We start from the raw sequence: 16798 nt of genomic DNA, 5'->3' as shown, positions 1-16798 counted from the left end.
GCCGCCCTGGCCCAGGGAAGCCCGCGCCCCTCGGCGATCTCATCGGAGCGGGTTCTCCCAGCCAGTCAGCCGTTCCAGAATGGGGTACGCTGTCTTCTTGATCTCTGTCGTGGCTCCGGGAGCTGTTCTGTATCGTTTCTACTCCCCTAGTAGCTGTTTTGGAGGAGGAACTAAGAACCGCGCGTCTTACTAAGCCGCCATCTTCTCTGGAAGTCCTCCTAGCTTTTTGTTTTTTAACATATAGCTTTTAAACAACAATATTATGGACATCTCTCCATATGAATATATACCAAGCAGATACCAATAATTTCAAATTCAGTTTCCTCAGTGTCCTAAAAGATTCAATGGTCTCCAAAGAATTAAGGGCTACTGATCTATACTAACATATTTTGTGGCTGAATGGACTATAATTTATTTAACAGTATACCTGATAAGGAGCATTTAACTTTCCAACTATTCAATATTATAGACAACAGCACAACTAATATTTGTGTACATAAATTTTTTTTCACTGGTCTGATAATTTCCTTAGGTTAAATTACTAGAAGATGAAGTTTGGAAAACCAAGCAAGAGCATTAAGTTACTGCCAAATTGCTCTGCAACAATGTGCCAAATGAACCACAAAAGTACCATTTTTTAACCACTGTGTATGTGTATGACCATACATATATGAGGGGTCCATATTTTTAGGTGACTTGAACCAATTTTTTCCTTTGTTAATTTCTTTCATTGTTTTTATGCAGAGAAAGTTATCCCCCACCCAGCAATCAGCTATGTGTTCATTTATATCGTAAGAATCTATGGCTTCAAGGATTCATCTGGAATAAATAGTAAGACAAAGTTTCATTTAAATTCTCCCCCTTAACCTCCAAACTACTCAGTCAATTGCACAAACTCTATCTGTTGAATTTATTAAACCTTATTTGGGACAGTTCTTTGGCCATCATCTATTTGTTTTTTATTAATATTAAAGCACCATCCATTCTATTCTGTCCATCTGGCTGCCAGTTCTTGGACCAGCGTGAGCGACCTTCAGTTATAACAGATTTTAATATCTGGAGGGACAAGTCCTTTGACGCTGCTCTCCTTTTTCAAAGTCACTTTAACTACCTCTCCTGCTTAATTTTTGAGATGTCCTTTGAAAAATACTATAAAGTTCCCTTTAAAAATCCTATTGGAATTTTTATTAAAATGGAATTAAACCTAGAAATTAATCTGGGAAGGACTGACATTTTAAAACTTTTAAGCTTTTTCAAAGCGTAGCATGGCACATGTCTCTCCAATTCTTCATTAGTTTCTACACTTTTCTTAGTGATAATTATTTTTTAGCTACTTTATATATATATATATATATATATTTTATATACTTTTTTATCTATTGTGGATGTGATCTTTTCTCCATTACATTTACCAATTAGTTATAGCTTTTACATAAAGAAGCAATTTATTTTAGTTTATTTATTTTGGAACCAAGCCACCCTACTGAATGAACTCTTATGTATCCTGATAGTAATTGTCTTGGGTTTCTTAAAAATAGTGACAGTTCAGATTTTTTCTTACTAGAGATTATAGCTTTTAATCTTGTTGGGTGACTTACTGCAACACATTTATACAAAAAACTATACAAAAATCAGCCCCAAGTGGATTAAGATTCACCTCTAAAATTTTCTTCATGACTTCAGCTAGGAAAGATTTCTTAAGTTAGTCATAAAAAGGACACACCATAAAAGAAAATACTACCAAGCTTGAAATATGTTATAATTAAACATCAATTTAAAACTTTTGTACAAAAGAAACTTCAAAAAAGTGAAAAGACAAAATATAACCAATAAACAATTAACATCCAAAATGTAAAAAGAATTTTTCCGAATAAATAAGAAAAGGCAAACAATACAAAAGAATAACAAGCAAAAGATAGAATGTTCACAAAAGTGAAAATGAAATGGCCAATAAATGTATGAAAGGGCACACATCTCACTGATAACCAGGGAAATGCAAAGCAAAATAAGTCTATTTCACGAGATTGGCAAAAGTAAGAAGTGTTGCTGAGCACACACAACAGCAAGAATTCTTATACACTGCTGGTGGGATTATAAATTTGAAGGTCACTGGAGAGTAATTTGGCAACACCTAGTAAAGTGTTTGCCTATCCAAGGACCAAGCAAATCACACCTAGAGATACCCAGGTGCACACACAAGGCATTGGTGCCTAGGTATGTGTGTATGTATGTATTTACAAAAATATTCACATGAAGCTAAATACTAAAGACAAATTTAATGTCCAACAGCAGGAGAACTGATAAACTGGTTCAGTCATCCAATGAGATATGATTTAGCAGTTACAGTGAATGAACTACACAAATAATATTGCATGGAAAAATCTCAAAAGCAATGCTGAGCACAAAAGTAAAAAACTGCAGTATACTTACACTATATTAATATTTATGTTAGTTTTGGAAAAATGCACAGAGTGCAACTCTATACTGTTTAAGGAGATCTACTTTTATAGTCAAATGTGACCATATGAAGGGTCAGGATGCATGCTAAATTCAGGCTAGTGGTTCTCTCTGGGGAGGAAGAAAGGGGAAGGAAGTAGAGGGCTACTGAGGGGTTTTAGTGTTTTCTTACTTTCAATATGGCAAAATACTCGGGGAGGGGGATATACAAGTAATTGCTATAAATTTCTGTGTGTTTGAAATGTAACTTAAATGCAAAAGATAAAAGAAGACAAAAGATAGTTTATGGTGCTAAATTTAGCCTAAAATTAAAAGGGAGGCAAAAACATGATGTACTTAGTTTTTGTTTGTTTTTTTTAAAGCAGTTTTAGTCACATACTATACAATTCATCCAATGTGTGCAATCAATGGCTCTCAGAATAATCACAGAGTTGTGATTTCATCACCACAATCAATTTGATGTGTTCAGTTTTAACAAACATCTTCTGGAAAGCCTTCTCAATATTTTTCATTCAATTTAATGAGAGCCGCAAAGCTCTACATTGAAGTTTGCAAGCTGCCATGTACAATTAATAAAGGCAATGCTGAGAGTAATAAGGAACCAAAGGAAGGAAAAGAGGACCCTCACACAAACACTTGTCCCACCTTGTCAATTTTGTAATTATTTGTGCAGACTGGAAGGTACACTGGAGATGTTTCTAAAGCAAGACCAGTGGGATATCGGTTTAGAGCATGGAGGAAGTTAAGTTGGGAAAATATTTTGACCCTTCTGTGGTGGGGTCAAAAGAAGAACTATAAGCAAGAAGAACTCTTCTCCAGAAGGACTTCGGCAATATTTCTACAAACCATCATCATCTCGGATCTGACCAAAGCCTGCTCAGAACCACAGACGGGTCCTGTGTTGAATTTCCAAGGGGGAACTTACCTTTCTCTCCAGCTCATTGGTAACTGCGTCCAGAAGTACCTTATGGTGTGCAAACACAAGGAACTTCTCTCTCCCACTTTCCAGTAGGTCCAGGATATATTCACTGCAGTTGACAACGACAACAAAACAGTTTAAACACATACTCATCCAGCTGAGGTTAATTTCTGAAAAGTGACTGCATCTGTAGTAGACATCTTTGGAGGGGGAAGGAAGGGACCTGCCCCATCCAGCCCCTTCAATCCCTTCTCTGAGAGCCGGCTTCTCCCTGCTTACCTCACACCTGCTCACTTGAACAGAAGAATAATTAGGAGCTTGTGTCATGTGCATAAAGAGGCAAAAGAGTTCTTTTTTTTACCTTTTACTCATCTTACACATATAAATACATCAAGCTGTCCTTACTTTTTATGTGTCACTGGTATGTTATTGAAATATTCTTATTATCTGGGATCATGGAAGCTTTCACTTTAGCTGCTGCTATCATTATACTATGTTTTCAATGCAAATTGAATTGTATTCCATAGATCTAAAAACTCTCAGGCAGTGGGTGACGGGACTCTTGGCAGCCAACAAACTGCTGGAGGCTTAATATTGGGATATAAGTAGTAATGTGAAGAGTTCTTCGGGGAATAGCTGTCATTCAGGGAAAGCTCTCCAGTTCCCTCTGGCCTGAGACTTCAAACTACAGTTTAGTTAGTGCTAACTGAATTCTTTTCTGAGACAAAGGAACATGGAGTGATGGATCTCTTTCCTTTGTCTTACCCTCCCTATAGTTTATTTCTCTCCTCTGTCTACCGTGTTTATTCTTACCTCCCCACCCCTCAACTTTAGCCCTGGCCTTACAGGACGGCAGCTACTCTCAAGGAACTGTTTGGAGAGAGTACCACTCAGCCAGCAGACCCTCCCCAGCTTCCCTGGGGTTAGCACCCTGCAGAGGGTTCACAATTCCACACACGAGGTAAACCAAGGACGGGCAACAGGGAAGGGGAGCGCCCTGGGAGACACTAAGTACTTGCTTTGGTGTGAGGCCAGCCTGAGAAGTGGGCATGTCTGGACAGAGAACAGACATCGTTCTTTCTTAAAGGACAAATCTCAATCGTTTGCTCAGTTACATGCAGCTGGTGGAAAGGTAAGTGGACTCTCCTCTAAATATCTAAGAAATACTTTCAAGTATTTGAAAGTATTCTTTCTGACTGACCAGGATACTTGACTTGAGCTTAATTTGTGAATTGTTGGTACTAACAGAATCTGCTTTAATTAGTATGAGAAGCATAAAGTATGCCACGATATGAGCAAAACAGTCTACTGCCTTAGCATCAAAAAGTCACAAGGTCACAATATTGACTTGGTGGGCTCATAAAAACCATAGGCCTTGATTTCCTGATACCTCTCCCCCTACATCCTGGACACAGCTCTTTCCTGCTCTTCCTCAGGTCCCTAAGTTACCAGGCTAGAAATATTTGCCTATCACAATGACTGTGGCTTTTATATCCAAAGATCCCATCAGAATAAAAACAAGCAACAGCAACAACTAACAAAAAAAACAAAACAAAACAAAAACAAAACAAAACAAAAAAAACTAGCAGAGAAAATGGGGTTTTGCTTTAAGATCTATGATCTAATTTCCACTAAATCTTGAATAACAACACATAGCTCACCCCTTCATAAACAGGGTGACTCTGAGATCTGGAAATCTATATTGGCTTTCCTCGGTTTCTGCATCTTAAAAATGGGGCCAACAAGACTTTTCCTACTAATCTCAAAAAGATGCTGTAAATGCGAAATGAGTTCCCAGATGTAAAAGTTGTTTAGAAACCAAAAAGCAATATCCAGTTTTTGTCATATTTTGAAGAAGTTTGTGTAAGCTTATTTATGAGGCAGTAAAATGGTTAGATTTAAATTTCTGAGGGAAATGGGTGGTTTGGGGCCCAATGCCTGAAGAGAGAGGCACAAAGGGGCCCTGCGTTTTGTAGGTCACAAGCTGAGGGAGCCAGGGAGAGAACACACAGGCTTGCCATCTGTTATTCAGCAGTACATGAGGAATGTGTTGGCGGGAACTAGTTCAGATTAGTTTCTGAGAGATAAGTTTCCAGGCCATAAAAACGACATCTAGAGTTTATTAGTCTTGTAACAGTATCATAAACGAAAAGGGTAGTGCCCAGAGGGTAGAAGGAGAGCTGGTCACCATTCCACAGCCTTTTTGTGAGGAATCTTAGACTTGAAAAGAGCAGTGAACTCACTCTCGTACCACGTTTAAGGATGGGAGGGGGAGGCCAGGGGTTGAGGAGATCTGAACGCTGAGTGGAGAGGCTGGGAGAGGCCCTGTGTTTCTCAATTTATCCAGATCTCAGTCCCCACAGCCAATCTGGCACTGCTCAACCCACACTAAATTCATTTTCACTGCAGTTTAGTCACTTGGACCATTAGCCTGCCAGCATCTCACATGAATGTGAAACAATAAAAAAATCAGGCAAAGTGCATGCCACTAGAATTGCCTCCAGTTTCAACCATGTTAATTGAATATGAGTGGGTTTTTAAGAGAGGTAGACAACTGAGATTGTTTAAAGCTAGTGAGCAATTTCAAGAATAGAAACGACTTCTTTAGCTTTAGTTTATAAGGCAGGCGAGAATTAAGTGGAAAATGGCCATTTGCCCATATTTCTCAGATAAATTTTGATTGTCACCATTTTACTTAGGTAACTAATGGATAAAACCTCATGCCTCTGGAATGGGCCAGAGTATCCATATAAGGCAACTTCTCTCTATCTTCTATGAAATCCCTAAAACTAATGGACAAACTTTCTAGTAAGAGGAAACCTTTTCCTTTTAGTGTCTGGGCCAATCCCACCCTCCTTAGTAAGTGGCAACAGCTGCAGTCCCTCTGGGTTAAGGGACCCCAAGCATGTTTCCAGCAGTGGCTCCAGTTGCCTTGTGGGTGATGGGGCAAAGGCACCCTAAATTTATTTAAAAGATAGCTATAATCGAACCTCACAACACTGACCATCTCTGCAGAGTAGTGAAGCCCTTCCAGCAGACTAAGGAAGTAAGTGTTCGTAAAGATGACACAGAGAGATAGTAAGAGAGAAGGAGGAAGGGGAAGACAGTGGGAGAATGTCAACACTTGGTGACCACTTACATGACACATGGGATTTTAGCTTCAGCTGTTCTGTTGAAGAAGAGAATGAGGGCTTCTTTCTGCTGCAATTTCTGTTGAAAGGGAAGTTGAGAGTTTAAAATCCCTCACCCTGAGAACTCTGGAATAAGCTAACCAAATTACTGCCACTGTGAGCTTTTCCAGTTCTAGCCACCCACCCCCAGAGTCAGGAGACCCTGGCGCTGACACTGATTTATATGCTGGCTTTAGCCAAGTCGCAGGAGCTGCAACTTGAACCCTGGTTTTGTGCTTGGAAATAGAACGCTATAGCTACTCTGTCCTTCTCCAGAAACTGGTAAGAATTGAACGAGGGTGGGCCACAGTGGCTCAGCAGGTAAGAATGCTTGCCTGCCAAGCCCGAGGACCCAGGTTCGATTCCTGGTGCCTGCCCATGTTAAAAAAAAAAAAAAGAATTGAACGAGGCAAGGAATACAAAAGCTCTTTGGAAATGCAATTCAAGTAGGGCTTCACCTTATATACCAACCTTATGTTGGTTAGCTCACACATGGCCTTGGGAAACACATTATTTATTACACTTTGGTGAGTACCTGTACATGACAACTGCCCAGCCTGCTTTTTGATGCCCCCTTTTCTCCTGCCAAGCTGTGTCTACACCTGCCTGACCAGGCTCAACTCTGTCCAAGACTGTGAATCAATTCCAATTGACCCCAACTGTTTTTTTTATTCTAGCATAATATTAAAACCACTTTTAACATGATGTTGGCTTATCTCCCACATACTATAATTAACTTAGCAGGAGAATAATCCATGTTTCCTATATATTTTGCATCTAAATAGACCCTAATAAAGAAACTAACACAGGAGATATTCAAATAGTTTCATAATTATATGAGATAACATTTATTATCTCTCAGAGAAGATACTCCTGCATCACTGATAAGGCAGTTCTTGCCTCCCACTGGCAAGCATGGGTTTCTAGAGGCCCCACATTTTTGTGCCTGGTCCTTGTGAGAAGAGTGGCTGATAAGACGACTTTCTGTGGAACAAAGAAGTGGCACCAAAATGAAACGCCCCTGGTCCTGAACTCATTCATCACTTCTTGGTACTTAATAACTTAGGAAAGCAGCCACAGTCAGACTGTACCCCAAACTACTGATGTCCTGCAAGTTGGAAAAAGCTTCCTGGTCAAAACAGCTTCTTGGCTTGGAATAGTCTTTCTTTTAGGTTGTGATAGGAAAGGAGAAGGAAACCAGGAGCCCCAGGAATTCACAGATACCTGGGAGTGGGTCACTTCATTTCCTACATGTGTTGTGGCAGTGGGGTCTACCATCCTTCCTATTTTGTGGCAGTCATCCAATTAGCTGATGTGAACTTTCTGGGAACTCATATTGAAGATGCTTCTCCACGGGAGTGGGTCTTAATGTCCTTCAAGCTTATGGGTTTTATTTTAGATTCTGATGAGACTCTACACATGAGTACTTGTGCGCGCGCGCGCACACACACACACACACACACACACACACACACACACACAGTATTTCAACTGGGGTCAATGAGTCCATGGATTTCCTGAGGTCCATTCATGGACCTCCAAAGGGTGCCTTGCAGCAATTAGTCCTCTAACCTAATGGGGTCCCCAGTAGGACATGCTAAAGGGACAGAGTCGGGCACGCTTCCATGTGATGTCCTCATCCACAATGTGTATTCCCCAATCAGTCCCCTCCAGGCTCCCTCACTCTAAGTTTACTCACGTTACCCTTCAGGGCATCTCGTTACTCTTACTGGGTCCTTCCCTCTTACCCACCCTCACTCACTCTATACCTCCTAATAAGAAAGGGATGGGGCAAAATAGACAGATGGAGAAACTGTGAAAAGCCCTTTCAGAAAGCTTACTTCAAGATTTCTAACCTAGAGTTGATAAGGGGGTGAGCAAACAAACTCCTTTATTAAACAGTGTGCGTGGGAGTACCTACCAACCTAACCTTACTAGGGAGAATTTGGCAAAATGTACCAAAAGTCTCTAGAATATCCCCTTGCCCTGTGATCCAGCAACTTACTCCTTAAAATTTACCCTTTTGATATAATCAGATGTATACAAATTTATTTGTAAGCTCCTATGATCGGTGTAGTAGTACTTAGAAGAGTTAAACATTAAAAATAACTTAAACGCCCAGTTAACAAAATTACAAATATAGCCACGTCAGAAGACACTATGCAATCTTTAAACATTGTTTTAAAAGTATATTTAACATGTCAAAGTTCATGATGCAATTTTATAACCTGCTGTCTCCTCAATTTAAGGTATGTTTATATGATACTGATTCTGCTTTTAAAATAGACATATTGCTTATCACACATATTTTAAATACATATATAAACATAAATACTATAGGAAAATTACCCAGATGATACATATCAAAATTACGTGACATGAGAAACACGGGATTCTTTTTAGTGTAGTAAGAAAAATAACAACACTATACAATACTTATTATGGGCCAGGCACTGTTCTAAAAACAATACATGTATTAACTTATGTAATAATCAGCAGCACTTTGAGGAAAGTACTATTACAATCCCCATTTTACAGGTGAGGAAACTGAGACAGAAAAGTCAAATGATTTGCCCAGGTCACACAGCTACTCGACAGCAGAATGACAATTTGTAACATTTAAAAGTATAGGTTTGTGAGGTGCAGGAGTGGTTCAGTGGTAGAATGCTCGCCTGCCATGTGGGAGACCTGGGTTCAATTCCTGGCCCATGCACCACCACCACCCCCCAAAAAAATCAAAAGTATAGGTTCTAAATCCAAAATATCTGGGCTGGAATCCTGATGGTGAGAATTAAATAACTTACTGCACATTAAAACAGTGGCTGGCATATAGCAACTGTTCAATAAGTGCTACTTATTAGAGGATCTTTTTTATTTTTTAGACTTTATACAATAGGCATTTGTTCCATTTTTAATATAGGAGAAATTGATAAGTTCCATCATTAAAACAAAACAAAACCAAAACAAAACAAAAGCACCTCAAAACTAAGTTTCCTCCCCAAACTGGGTAAACACAGCACCAGTTCATTAATAATTTGACTTCTTTTACCACTCATGGGCCAGGAAATTTGAAATAACCTGTATTCTTTGTTCCGGCTGCCTAAGACTTCTACAAAATAAGATCCACTGCAGGTTTCAAATTTATATTTCCATGTTGGAAATGTGAATGAACTGCCAACAGGCAGAAAGGGGGACTGATGATGTCTCTGGGAAGTCTGTGTGGGCCTGCTCCACTTTTCTACTCCTGGTCCTGCCGAATTAAAAATGGCTTTAGACAAAAGATGAGTAGAGTCAGCTTTTCTCAGCCTGTGAAGAGATACCTATTATTTCAGTTAAAAAATATGAAAAAGCTTTCATTATATATTATATTTTATAAGTTGCTGCTTCACCTTCGCTTCTGTGATTTAAAGCTTTTTTAAAAAATGTCATTCTCTGGATGGAAAGGTGTGAGGGATTAAAGAAAGAATCAATTCTTGGCAGGTCAGCTGTGCTGTGCTAGAGGTACCATGAGATGCAAACCCATAAAGAAATTTGGGGCTAAAAAGGAACAAAAAAAAAACAGGGAAAGGGGGTGTGGTGGGGTGGGGTGGGGGGTATTTCTGTAGATTCCGAAGGCCTTATTTAACTAAAATCACCATTCCCCATTTTTCTCTTTCAACTCAGGATCTCATGGGTGACCAGGGCTTGGAAGATCTGCCAGTGAACAACCAACCTACTTCCCAGTGGATCCTGGCCGCCCTTCCTGAGTTAAGGTGATGCTTCTGGTTGGAACCGTGGTTTAAAAGTGCACCAAACTGGGGGCTTTAGATGTACAAAGGTCCTGATGGCCCAAAGCGCAAGGTACACCAATTCATTTTTCAAATCCATAAAAATAAATTTACATGAAAGAACACAAAAGGAAATAAAGATCTCAAGGACTTATATTATCTAAAAGGATTAAGTATCCCACTTCAGTGCCACACTGAAGGTGATCTGTACCAGTTCAATTTCTATCTTTCAGTGATAAACTCTTAATTTCCCTAAGATTCCGAAGGAGCAGAGAGCGACTCCATCCCTCTCAGCTGGATTCTTGAGGAATTACACTGCCATTAAGGCCTTGGGTTCAAGATCTCCAAAGACAGCTAAGACTCTGCACTAATTCTGAAGCAGAGACGACAATCACACAACAAGAAGGACTCAGAGCAACTGGGCACCATCCTTATGACCTTTTTCAGCACCACGCACACGAGGCAGATCAAGGTTCCCTTTTTTAGGTAAGAAAAAAAATCACAATATCCCAAAGAATTCAGGGGATCTGCACTGCTGTCTGAAGTTATATAACATCCCACTTTTCTGATTTCCATGGTTCAGTCTTGTCAATTTCATATCACCAACCGTAAACTCAGAAATCAAATTTTCAGGCTACATCTGAAATCATCTTTGAAAAGTGTCACACTCATCCAACTTGAGGAACTGTGCATGTTGGAAAGTTTAAAAATGTGTTCAAACTTTTTTGCACTAAGTACAAAATTCCCGTTACCTCTGTTTTCCCTTTTTGGTCATACTGCACAATTCAGTTACCTTCTGGACCGTTAATTTGACTTCCATCACAATTCAAATGCCCACTGACTGCTTTTTCAGTTTTTTTAACACTCGCTGTTCTCAAACTTGTCCAGGAGGTAGTTCACGCAGAGGCAAAGGTACTTTGGGGAATCCCATGAACTACTGACAGAATTAATTCCATTATATACATGCAGGAACAATTTTACTAGCAGGAAACATAGTAATTTATAAATATTTAGACCTCTGCAACTAAGAATATCACATATCTGGATTTTTCCATTAATATTATATTTACTATCTTTGTTCACTGGTTTTCTAGTCTGGCAGACAAGAAAGTCACTAGCGGACATAGTCATAAGGGGTTTAAGAAAAAGTTGTAGGAAACAAAACTTAAAGTTGACAAAAATTTTTTCATTTTGAATTATCTCTGGAAACCAAGGTTGATTCTAGCAAAAGAACACTCTGGTTTGGCTTACGGTGCTACTAAAATATAATTTGAGAACCACTGATCTGTACATCATATCAATGTTGTTACATTTTGTTTGAAAGCTCCATGGCAAAGAGATTATGTCTACTCATTTCGTCTGAATTAGTACATGTAATAAAATATAAACCAAATACAGCTTGAAAATATACCAGTGCATCCTCTACATAATTCTGTTTCTTAAAAGTTGGTAGCTAGTCTTATTCATCACATGGTAAAATAACATTAAAAAAAAAACCATACATTCTGTCTCTAGTCACTCTTCTTTATTTTGTAATCTCTCAGAAGACTGATATCTCAATTATACCCTAGTTACTTTATATGGGGTAATATCAATCCCAGATAATGTTTCACGATAATATCAAAAAACATTCTTGGCAACAAAAAATTGAAAGGTTTTATCCCAAGAGAAACAGAATTGGTGTGACTATGGAACCGTACGACATTAATGACAGTTAAGTTAAAACCACCATGGTGGAAGGAACCCTGAAACATAGTAATCCCATCCCCAGGCTAGCTTAGTTCTAGCTCTGCCATTTAGTAGCCAAAAGACATCGGGCAAGTTACAATGGGAGTACCAGCTTCCCACCAACTTTACTTAATTGGCTGTAATAAGGACTTTAAAGGGCTAATAGGGTTATCCCAACGTCACTTCATTACTGTGATGAAAGTAAATGACGGTAGGGTCAGAGGACTAGTGTATATATCGAATACATGTAAGACTAATTTCTACATGTATTCTCAAAATACATAAATAATAAACTTCCACTTTCTCTGAGGGCTTCAGAATGCACATCACCATCCTGTAGTTCCCCTGGAGTTATTTTTAAGATCATCTGTCAAGAGCCACCTACACAGGAATTAAAAAGCCAATTAATAAGAGACTTTGGAAATCAACAATGCAGGCTGAGAAATGCAATGGGCACTCGCTGTGCTGGCCCAGGGAAGAGAGAAGAGGTCCTGGAGGGAACTCTGGGTCATTTCCGCAGAGCCCCTCCCGGGAAGGAACGCCCCCCGCCCACACGTCTCCTTCCAAATCCCCGTCTCAGCCCCAGACTCACAGTTTTGTCCTTGGTGGTCATTTCCTTGGCCGCAGCGTCCAGGGCCGCCCTGGCCCTGGCACCGATCCGCCCGGGGGCAATCACCACCATCTTGCGCTGTTTGGCAGGGAGCTGGGAGAGGACGTCGGACTTGAGGCGGCGCAGCATGACCGCCTCCTCCAGCAGGAGTTTCAGCTCCCTGAGGTTGGAGGAGCCGGAGTAATCCCATCCCCAGGGGTGCTGAGGAGAAGGGAACACAGTCCCGTTAGATGGACGACACGACCAGCCCCGGCTGTGCTGGGAGAAACCGCAAAGGGCTTTTCAATGATCAAGAAAATTCCAAATAATACCAGACAAACAGGTGAGAAAAGAAAAGGGAAGAAGGAAAGTCAGGGACAAGCTGGACACAAAAACACAGAACCTGGGGTTCTATGAATTGGCACCAAGCTCTCTGGCAGCAAAGGCAAAAAGGAAAATCTAACCAGTCAAGCAGTCTGGTGTCCATTATGTTAAAAAAGAAAAAAACTCAAGCCTTGTCAGATTATCCCTGTATATTAAATACAGAAGTCAATCTTCTCTAAGGTTTATCCTAGACAGTCAAATTCGCAATATAGTAAAATTATGTCATTGTAACATGTTCATCTGATGAATTTTACAGGGGTTTTAAAACCGATGTCCGAAGGGTTATAGTTAATTGTACAATTATAAAAATGTTCTTTTGGGGTGCAAGGGTAGCTCAGTGGTAGAATTCTCACCTGCCAAAAGGGATATGAGTTCAATTCCCAGCCGTGCACTTTCAAAAAAAATTCAACAAATGGTGCTGCAATAATGGGATACTCACATGGAAAAAGAATGAAATGTGACCCCCACCGTACCGCATACAAAAAAAATGTTCTTTTATCAATTGTAATAAACATACCACCTTACTGCAAAATGTTGATGATAAGAGGGCATATGGGAACTCTGTATTTTATGCATGATTGCTCTGGAAACCTCCAATTTCCCAATGGAAAAAAAAAAGTCAAACAAAAAAGCAGAACAAACCCAAACCCAAAAAACCTAGAGCTCCTCACTATGGGTTACACCAACACAACGAAGCACAATGTGGTAAAAGCAACTGTAGTGCTGTTCGTTGGTGATGGCTGTTGGGGGTGGGGTTCAGGCACCCAGGCAGACTTTCATCAGTCTAGTTGAAACCAGAGGTGGTTTTTTGAGTGCCTGTGCAGTCTTTCACAAACATGGTTCCCTCATTTAGGATCTCAAGGGAGGCAGCGTGTCAAGGGTGGAGAAATAAAATGATCAAAAGCTGTTTCCTCTTTTAAAAGGCACTCTGAAATCAACTGGAAGTTCTCAGCAAATGCCTGTAGAGCTGTGAAGTCACAAACGAGCTCAGTACGGACGTCTCTTCGGTGGCTTCTTGTAATACATGAAACTACCCTGATAAAAGCAGCTCTGGCCTACAGGTGGCATTAAATAAAAACCACGCTGGGAACAAGCGGGACTTGTCATTAATTTGGATATCAAGCTCCAAAGTTATACTATTGTCAGCTCTTAATTCTGCAGCCCAAACCCCCAAAAGACAAAAGGTTGAAATTGAACTTTGGAATAATCGCAACCCAAGAAGCTTTCATTGAGACCACAACAGGTACTGGCACTGGGTTAGGTGGAAGGAAGGCTGGAAAGATGAGGAAAGCACTGTCCAGGCCCTCAAGGAGTTAGTCCTAAATCACTGCCTGCCACATTGTAGGATGACCTTTACCATTTGCTTTATTGGGGTGGGAGGTGCAGGCAGGGAGAGAGGAGGAGAGGAGGCTTCAAGGATGACTCCTCGGTTTCTGACCTGAGATTGGGAACACAGGAAGGGAGAGCTTGAGGAGGAAAGCTGATAAATTCCACCTTCAGCCCCTTCTATCACTAGCTCAACATTGTATCATGGCCCAGAAAGTCAAAGGAAAGAAGACCCTTTTCTGAAAGTGGATCGTCTGCAATTAGAACAAAAATTCAAATCACACATAAAGAGCTTTGAGGGACCATGAAAACTATATAAAATCAATCCAATCTGGACTGATCCATGAGGAAAGTGAATTACAGATTTTATTAAAGAAGTGTATGGATTTCAAATGCATTTAACAGTTGAGAAATTTCCTGCTTCAATAGCAGCTAAAAATGGCTTGCAATTAACTTTGCAAAACATTACCACTTACATAGGTACTTTGAGTGTAAATGGATACTTTTAAGGTACTTGAAAGGATTTTTTCTTTTAAAAATGTATTAAAAATTAAGGCAGGCAATCATACTAACATCATGAATTTGCAAAGCAAGTTTTTTCCCTCATAGATGGAATGTGAATAAGCTGCAGCTAGATGCAAATAAGGGCTCAGTAAGTCTGGAATTTGATCACAAAGCAGGAACCCCTGAGGTCTGAATTAACGAGGTTAAAGGAAGAGAAGTTTTGATTGCAACAGTCCTTGCGTTTTTAGGGCTTTCCCTGACATTTTTGGAGAACTGAGGCTGCACAGACAGTAGCCCCTAAGGCCCCAGCTCCATGGGCACCAGAGTCATAGAAATGACCAGTAGGCAAAGGTGTCCAGCCTGTTGACCAGGCCCGATTCACTTTAATGACTCACCCGAGGCTCACACTCCCTCCCTGCTTCCTGTTCCAAGGTTTTCCTTTGTCTTTAGCACAGAAGAGTTTTTCCCCTTTTGCTTCATATTCCTCCCATGCAGGGTAACCATCACACACCTCATCTACTTTCTTCCCTCTACCCGGGACCTCAGCCTGACCCCTAGCTGACCTCAGGGCCCTTCTCTCAGGCAGCACTGTAGGCTCCTAGATATCATATGTCTACACGTTAGCCACTAGACCCTTTACTGGAAAACACTCACCTGGAACCACCATAGATCAGTTAAAATTAGACAGGACTTGGCTCATTGACCCTTGAGAAAAATCCCAGGTTAGGGGAAGGTGTGAAGCAGAACTAACATCTCAATCCAGCCCCCTGGCCAGTGCTCTCTCAACTGCACCTTGGCCAAGGAGAAGGAACGAGAGGTCAGTGCCAAAATCAGGGTGAGGGATGGGTAGGCCAAAGTGGGGAGAGGGAGTAAATACCCGCTTGGCATCACAGTAGCGGAGTCCAAAGGCATGAAACTGAGGGAAGAAAGTTGGTTTGACTGCGATGATCTGATTGTAGAGCTCTGCAGGCCGGGACATGGCTGGAGTGCCTGACAGTAAGATCACCCTCTTGGCCACCTGGAAAGCAAATAGCAAGGTGCTGAGAACACATGGAAGAGATACCAGGGATACCCAGTCAGCCCCTGGGATGGGAGCTGGATGCCATTAGGGTAGCAAAATACCCTGTAAGCTAGCATGAACACCAGTCACCTCAAGGGCACTGTGCCAGCTGGTAGTTCTCAAGTCAGATCATCTCAGAACTAAGGGTAGCTCCAGATTGCAAAGACAATGAAGCTCAGCCTCATTCTTAACAGTCTGTGTGGCTCACAACCTGGAATTTCTAAGTGAAGGCAGTATGGCCGGAGAAGACTTTGCATGATCAGAGAACCCAACAGCCTTGCCAACATAAGCACCCAGATGTCATTTCCTTCTCTGAAGTGCTTACCTGCTGCCTCAGCCCATTCTGCCCATTTCTTTCCTTTCTTTCTTTCTTTTTTTTAATTTACTATTTTTATTTTTTTGTGAAAAAATAACATACAAAAAAGCAATATATCTCAAAGCACACTGCAACAATTAGCTATAGGACAGATTTCAGCGTTTTGGTATGGTTACAGTTCTTTCTTTCTTTTTCTTTTTCCAATTTTTTCCTTTGAACTCTTTCAAGGCATTGGACACTAAAAGTAGTATCAGTATAAAGATTTAGCAGTCATACTTGTTTGTAAATCCTATCTTCTCTATTATAACTCCACCTCTCCTTTGTCTTTCTTCCAATCTATAGGGGTATTTGAGCTATGCCCTTTTGTTTATTTTATTTTTTTAAATACCAAAAAACACTAAGCAAACGCAAACATTCCTATTTTGATCATTCCGTTCTACATATATAATCAGTAATTCACAATATCATCACATAGTTGATATTCATCATCATGATCATTTCTTGGAACATTTGCATCTGTTCAGAAAACGAAATAAAACAAAAAGAGAAAAAAAATTATACATACCACATCCCTTACT

General features: G+C 40.4%; 1 protein-coding gene across 6 annotated transcripts in view; it reads right to left on the bottom strand.

Annotated features, from left to right (window-relative positions):
* Positions 1 to 16798, bottom strand: part of SMARCAL1 (SNF2 related chromatin remodeling annealing helicase 1) — a 72344-nt gene that overhangs the window by 13351 nt on the left and 42195 nt on the right. For all 6 annotated transcript variants that reach the window (XM_077155069.1, XM_077155065.1, XM_077155068.1 and 3 more), the window contains 4 exons: positions 15722 to 15862; positions 12634 to 12852; positions 6516 to 6586; positions 3383 to 3485 (listed from right to left, as the gene is read on the bottom strand). In XM_077155069.1, coding sequence (XP_077011184.1) covers positions 3383 to 3485; positions 6516 to 6586; positions 12634 to 12852; positions 15722 to 15862 — 534 coding nt within the window. The remainder of the gene's footprint in view (positions 1 to 3382; positions 3486 to 6515; positions 6587 to 12633; positions 12853 to 15721; positions 15863 to 16798) is intronic.

This window comes from Tamandua tetradactyla, chromosome 3 (assembly GCF_023851605.1).
Source record: "Tamandua tetradactyla isolate mTamTet1 chromosome 3, mTamTet1.pri, whole genome shotgun sequence".
In the NCBI taxonomy this organism is placed as follows: Eukaryota; Metazoa; Chordata; class Mammalia; order Pilosa; family Myrmecophagidae; genus Tamandua; species Tamandua tetradactyla.
Note: the sequence above shows the minus strand (reverse complement) of the source record. Positions and strands in the feature narration are given on the sequence as shown.